The sequence below is a fragment of the Helianthus annuus genome, chromosome 15, assembly GCF_002127325.2.
Source record: "Helianthus annuus cultivar XRQ/B chromosome 15, HanXRQr2.0-SUNRISE, whole genome shotgun sequence".
Lineage (NCBI taxonomy): Eukaryota > Viridiplantae > Streptophyta > Magnoliopsida > Asterales > Asteraceae > Helianthus > Helianthus annuus.
Window position 1 is genome coordinate 99093984 of NC_035447.2, and position 6744 is coordinate 99100727.

The 6744-nt window shown below is 34.3% G+C and overlaps 1 protein-coding gene across 1 annotated transcript; it reads right to left on the bottom strand.

Annotated features, from left to right (window-relative positions):
• Nucleotides 1-4058: 4058 nt before the first annotated feature.
• LOC110913976 (gibberellin 20 oxidase 1) lies at nt 4059-6512 on the bottom strand. Its single transcript, XM_022158786.2, has 3 exons — nt 6067-6512; nt 4454-4805; nt 4059-4331 (listed from the first exon to the last, which is right to left on the bottom strand). Exons 1-3 carry the CDS (start codon nt 6510-6512, stop codon nt 4059-4061), a joined length of 1071 nt encoding a protein of 356 aa, XP_022014478.1.
• Between the last annotated feature and the right edge of the window lie 232 nt (nt 6513-6744).

The window sequence follows — 6744 nt, forward strand, 5'->3', positions numbered from 1 at the left end:
GGTTAACAGGCCTTCGATGTGTCTGAAACACGTTATTATGCATTCAGGGACCAAAACTGCACTTTTGAAAGTATTGTTTGAGCTGTGCAGGCCGTAGGCTACGCCCCCAGCATCGTAGCCTACGCCCAGGTCTGGGCAGATTCATAATTTCAGCATTTTTATCATTTTCAAGGGCTTTTAGGTAAAATTCTCAATACCATGAGCTGGTTTTCAACACCCATTGTATTTAGAAACCTTGGGCACACATGGAGGGCCAAGATTGAAGCACGGGTTACGAGAAACGATCCTAACGGTTCTTGAAATCCTATATAAACCCACTTGATCTTGGCTTTCATTCACACCTCATTCCATTTCTGGTTATTCTCTAATTCTTGGAGGATCTTGAGCTTCTTGAGAACCTCCTTCTGTCCTTTGGACCCTTTGTAAGTGTTCCTTCATGCTTAGTTTAATTATTTAGCGTTTTAAGCCGAAAAGCCAAGCGTTTGCGATAAACGCTTTGGCTTTTAAACGGCTAAGCCATGCTTCGCAACGAACGTGGTTACATGACCGTAATTAGGTAGGTGATTAACCCTCAAAAGGGCGCCTCCTAATTACCACGTCTACTTAGTTTAATTGTCGGGTCAAATGAAAGTCAATCGGGTTAGTTTTAAATAAAATGCATAACTATTAAATTAAAAGTCATAAAATCAGTTTTGCCACATTAATAATTTGGTAAATATTAGTTGAACATGCCTAAGCATGTTCAACCTGACAATTCTAAGTATAGGCTCGGTTCGGAACCGAAAGTCGCAAAAGTTGACTTTTGCTTTGACTTTCAGTTCTGACCCGATTTAGCTTAGTTTAGATATGCCTTAGGATTCCATTAGGACCATATTATAGGTTAGTATAACCCTCTGAGGTTATACAACCTAGATCCTTAGTATCCTATTCATTGCAAGTTTCCGTTATATGCCTAACTATTGACCGTTATGCCCTTTTGACCATGAAATAATATTTTTGAAAATGTGAAAGAATAGAAACCTTTATTACTGATATATAAACATGTCCCTAAAATTTGACATCAGTTGGAGGTCTAGATTAGGAGTTATGCTCAATAGCGTAATTAAAAAGCTTTTTATTAATTAAACGGCGTAATTAGCGTATAGCCTATCTAAACCCAATTTTTGATACCAAACTTTTTACCCACTGATATAAAATAATACTTTGGGATTTTTGAAGATTTTTAATTATTTTTAGGCTGAGCATAACATAGGGTTTTAAGCTTGATTCGGTAATTGCCGGTTTTGCCCTTTTGGAATATAAAATGAGTTTTATAAATCCTTTTGACCCCAAACCTTTTTCTACTAATCTAATATGATAAATAAAATATTTTGAACCTTCTGGAATGCTTTTCTTTGAAAACCCAGAAATGGCTTTAAATCGCCTTTTAAGCGTTTTTAACGCATGGCATGTATCAAAACTATTTTAAACATATAAGGGTTGATGCCAACTGATATATTCAGTAAATTTTTACATTTTAATAGTAAGAAAAAGTTTTAAACTCGGGTTTCCAGTTTTGACCTTTTAAGCCTATGTGAAATTAACAAAATGCCCTTACGGTGCATAGTTTGGTTATAAATGATAAATTTCACATATATGTAATACCCTACTGATATAACTTAGTAAATTAAGTATTTTTACTAATCAAATCAGACCTGAACCTCGGATTTATATTTGATCTCTTTTATAACCTTTTAAATGACTAAAATACCCCTTCGGGGCATAAATTGGTTTTAAATTCATTTTGGGCATAACGGAAGGTATCTTACTGATATCACATCATATTAAGGCATATTAACTTAAGAAACCTGTATATAACTCTTATGGTTACCCGTTACGCACGTTTCGCGTTTGGATCGGTTTATGTATCTAGTTTGCATAAAGTAACCGAAATGGGTCAAACCTTATCATTTTCACCTCAAAATCTAGAATGTGTTTAGTTTACCTATATTATACAAGTCTCCAAACTTGTCAGGTCTAAATCACATTCTAATCCGGTCTACGCTTAATCTTGCGTTTTGAACCCTAAACCTTTCCTTAAAACTAACCGGTCTAAGCATAGGCTTAATTAAGACCCGTTAGGAATCTAATAGGTTATTAAAAACCTTCGTTCCAGATTAGGAGCCCCAGTAGAAGTACGTGTGCTTGCTGATTTGATATACGGCTGGGATTGAATTTATATTTAGCTCAGGTAAATACTCTTAACTTATTTTCCCTATACGGGCTTGGGATACGGTATTATAATAATACCGCTTGGTCGGGTATTGAATGTTTGATCGTATTGTGATTAAATTATTGAGGTAACCCGCTTTAATCTGTATTGTTTGAAATAAAAGCCTTTAGGGGTTAATGACCATGTCCCGGATATCCTTGACATCATTGTATTATAAAATGGCCACGTCTTATGCACGGGGTGTAGGCATACACCTGACAGTTGCATAAGGGAAACGATATCTCACGCTCATGTGGGCCTATACTTGTGGTGTGTCTGTTAATCTTGACCCGGTTTCTACATCGGGCCCTAAATGTATAACGAACATGTAAATCTGTATACAAGATTATTTTTATATAATTGTCTCAAGTTATAAAAGAATTTTGTGCCTTGAGCATTCAAATCAATTTTCTAAACTATTTTCAAAATGAGTCTGTTAAGTTGTATTTACCAGTGTAAACTGACGTATTTTCCAAAAAGGTTAAGTGACAGGTACTGTACGTAATTGGCTGGGAGCTCAGGGCGTCAATAGGGAATCTTACAAGTTCTAGATGCCTAAAGTCTGTTGAACAGTGTTTATCTTTCTGTTTTAAGATCCGCCTGTGGATCCTTTACATTCCGTTTGTAATACTTGGATATTACTTTATATCGGGTTGTAATATTTTATCTTTTGCTTCCGTTGTGCATTCATTATTTGTGTTGTTTGACTATGATGATATCAACTACGTCACGCTACTCCCCACCGGGCCCACCGGTGATACATGGAAAATAGGGGTGTGACACTATGAGAGTTTGGAATCGCTTTTGCGGGTGGGTGAATATTCCTCCGTTCTTTGCGTTCTCGTTCTCGGACGTCTTAAATCTGCACAAAGGGGTAGATCGGAACTTAAAAGCCAAGGAGATTATTCGCGGTTTGGTTATAGTCGTGTGTTGGGCGATATGGAAAACAAGGAATGCTAAGATTTTTGCCAATGGTAGAGTAGACAGTGAAGTAATTTTTAGCGAAGTGAGATCTTACGGAGTTTTTTTGGTTGAAAAATAGATCGAAGTATTGGGAGATAGTTTGGAGAGAATGGTGTAACAATCCGTTGTATATGTTGTAATTGGTTGGTGGCGCGGTCCTGTTTTTTTTTTCAGGCCAGCTGTTTTTTATAAAATTCTCTTTCCAAAAAAAAAAAAAGAATCAATGTGACTTCAACCTATATATATCCTGAAAATACTGTGTAATAATTTGATATATATTAATTGTATTCCTTGTACTTGAGTCAGAGTGAAATTGCAATTCATCAGCTTTGGCCATAAGCAAGTAAACTATCTTTATATATTCACACTAATAACTTTTTTTTTGCTAATATTGCAAGTTACTCAACTTGTTAAAAAACTTATGAATATAGTAAACTCGATAGATTCCAGATTATCTCATTAGCAACAAGAGGACCTTTGCTAATAACGATTAAACTCGTTAATCTTTTAATCCTTATATAAGAAGATCAACAAAAAAATATTAGTAATAAATTAAACTCGTTTATCTTTTAATCTTTATATGACTTTAGTTCCTCAAGAGGATCAAGAGATTTTGGACCAGTGTGCAGTCCTATATGCCCATACATGCCCAAACACCAATTGTATGCTACAAACTAAAAATAATAAAATCCCAGGGATTTGACGCTTTTCAGAACAACTTCATGTGTTTTGAGGCTTTTCATATGATATGCATAAGCCAATATCAGTACTCATGACAAACAATTATTCATTACTCATTGTAACTAGACTTTCATAATAGTTACTTATTGCCACCCCTAGCTGTCTACGCATTGTGATTTCTTGAAGTTAGCAGCCACTTGGTAAACAATTGAAGGGTGTTTTCATCAGCCCTGTGATTCTTCTGAGTGAACTGAAGAAACTCTCCCCATGTGAAATCAGGATACTCCTTTTTCCCATCTTTTTCGACTAACTCTTGAGGCGCTTTCAGCTCTCTATCTCCTTTTGGGCACAAGAAGAACACCAGCGACAGCCTTGGGGACAAACTGTTCACACTTACCCTATGCAGGCAGCTCTTGTACTTCCCATTTGATAGTGCCTACAAATACATCCACCCTTAGTTAAGTTATAAGTTTCAAATATATTTAGAACGCAACTCTTGATCATATTAAGGAACAATAAAACAAAGGGAGTTACGATGCAATACAAAAGCAGACTTACCGTGAAAGTGTCACCTATGTTGATGACAAGGGCTTCGCGGTAGGGTTGAACAGATTTCCATTTGTTATCCATAAACACTTCTAGTCCTCCAACTAGATCTTGATAAAGTATGGTCAATGTAGTTGGATCACAATGTGGTCCGACCCCAAAAGTCAGGTCGGGCTTGTTACACTGCGGGTAGTGGTTACATCTCACTATTGACACAGCATCATCATATAGTTTTCTGTAGTAGTTATGGTTATGCCCATCAACGCCCAAGCTAATCTCCAGTAAATCAAGAAGGTCATGAGCTAACTTATTCATTGACCGACAGAACTTCTGAAAGATCAAGCTGCATATGACCAGTTTACAGCTATACAATTAGCACAAAGAAAAATATAAACAAAACGCATATGACCAAATTTGCTCTTACATTTACTATATTATTATTTCTCAACTTGTTTCACCTACTAATCTTGTTACTAAACAATCACTTGTTTTTTGGTTGAAGTTTGTTTAGAACATCATAAAACACAAACTCAGATGTTATTTAATTATGTATTATGTTTTTTTAATAAATACCGTGTCTTGCAACAAAGTATTAAAAAAATCACAAAAAAACCATTTGATCAAAATAAATTAACAAAATAGCAATTGAAATTTAGTTTTAGTAATAATATATACTTCTGTTTTTCATTATGTTTTACCGGAAGACTTCATTTATTGTCTATTCTAGTTTTACCAAAATAGCCAATATTGAAATTAATTATGTCTCATTTTGTTTAACCTATGTAACTTGTTATCGTTAAAGTTTGTTCAGAACATCATAACACACAAACTCAGATGGTATTTAATTATTTATTATGTTTTTTAACAAATACCTTGGCTGTCTTGCAACAAAGTATTAAAGAAAAATCACAAAAAAGCCATTTGATCAAAATAAATTAACAAAATAGCGATTGAAATTTAGTTTTAGCAATAATATAATACTTTATTTATTATTTCTCATTTTTTTACCAAAAGACTTTGTTTATTGTCTATTTAGTTTCACCAAAATAGCCTTTGAAATTTATCATTTCTTATTTTTTTTCACCTATGTAATCTTGTTACTAAACAATCACTTGCTTTTGGTTGAAGTTTGTTCAGAACATCAGAACACACAAATTTAGATGGTATTTAATTATTTATTATGTTATTTTTTCTAATAAAATACCTTGGCTGTCTTGCAACAAAGTATTAAAAAAATCACAAAAAGCAATTTGATCAACATAAATTAACAAAATAGCTATTGCAGCTTAGGTTTACCAATACTATAATAAAATGATACGTGTTAGAAAAACATTTGATCAACATAAATTTACAAAATAGGCATTGAAATTTAGTTTTACCAATACTATATTAAAGTGATACGTGTCAAAAAAACATTTGATCAGTAAAATTAACTAAAAATGTCACATCAATTAACTAAAAATGTCACATGATACATTGACATGTGTGTTAAAAAGTATCTCTTGTGCCATGTCAGCACATCAATAAAAATTAGAGCAACTAATTATAATATAAGATTTTAAAACTGCATCTCTATTTCTTATCAATAAATTATGCTAAAATAAAGAAAAGAAGTGAAATAATACCCGGTTTCTCTGTATTGACTTCCCATGGCATTGAAAAACTCCGCAGCCACTTCATCAGGGCCATTCTCATGATACTCAAAAGTTAACAATTCCTTCCATGGCAATTTTTCGCGGAACCGCTGAGCATGCCCGCTAGCGAAACCGACAACGCTTCCCTCTTTCTGCTTGCACTTCAGTTTCTCAGTTAACGGAAGCTTAAAGAAAGCGTGACCATGCTCTTGGACTAAAGCAAGCATATCAAGGTCAACACCATGGTTAACCACTTGAAAAAAGCCATGGCTAATGCATGATTCCTTCACAAGGTTGGCTGCATGCAATGTGGCCTTCTTTTCATGACTTAAGAACCCTTGTAGGTCTATGACCTGTTCATTCAACTTCTCACTTCTCAGTAGAAGTTTGAGAAAGATAATCTTTTGGCCAAATGAATTGGTTTGGAAAATGATCATTGGTTTGTTGGTCAAAGATCATGGCTGACTCAATGGTTTTGTCTTCATGGTTGCCATTTTTCATTTGCTCCATTTTGATTTTTGACACAAGTCTGAATGGTTCTGAATGGTTTATTGAGGCATGGGATTTATACTGAGATAATTAATTTTTGAAAGAATATGCATTTTCAAATTTAATATTTTTGGTCAAATATATTGATTACATTCTTCTCTCTATTTGTTTATGGCTCTA

Excerpts from the sequence above, each read along its gene's own strand:
- LOC110913976 (XM_022158786.2), bottom strand. The coding sequence starts at position 6,512 with ATGATCATTTTCCAAACCAATTCATTTGGCCAAAAGATTATCTTTCTC. Across the intron at positions 4,806-6,066 it reads AGTCAATACAGAGAAACCGG|CTGTAAACTGGTCATATGCA; the intron begins GTATTATTTCAC and ends CTAATTGTATAG. Across the intron at positions 4,332-4,453 it reads ACATAGGTGACACTTTCACG|GCACTATCAAATGGGAAGTA; the intron begins GTAAGTCTGCTT and ends ATGTATTTGTAG.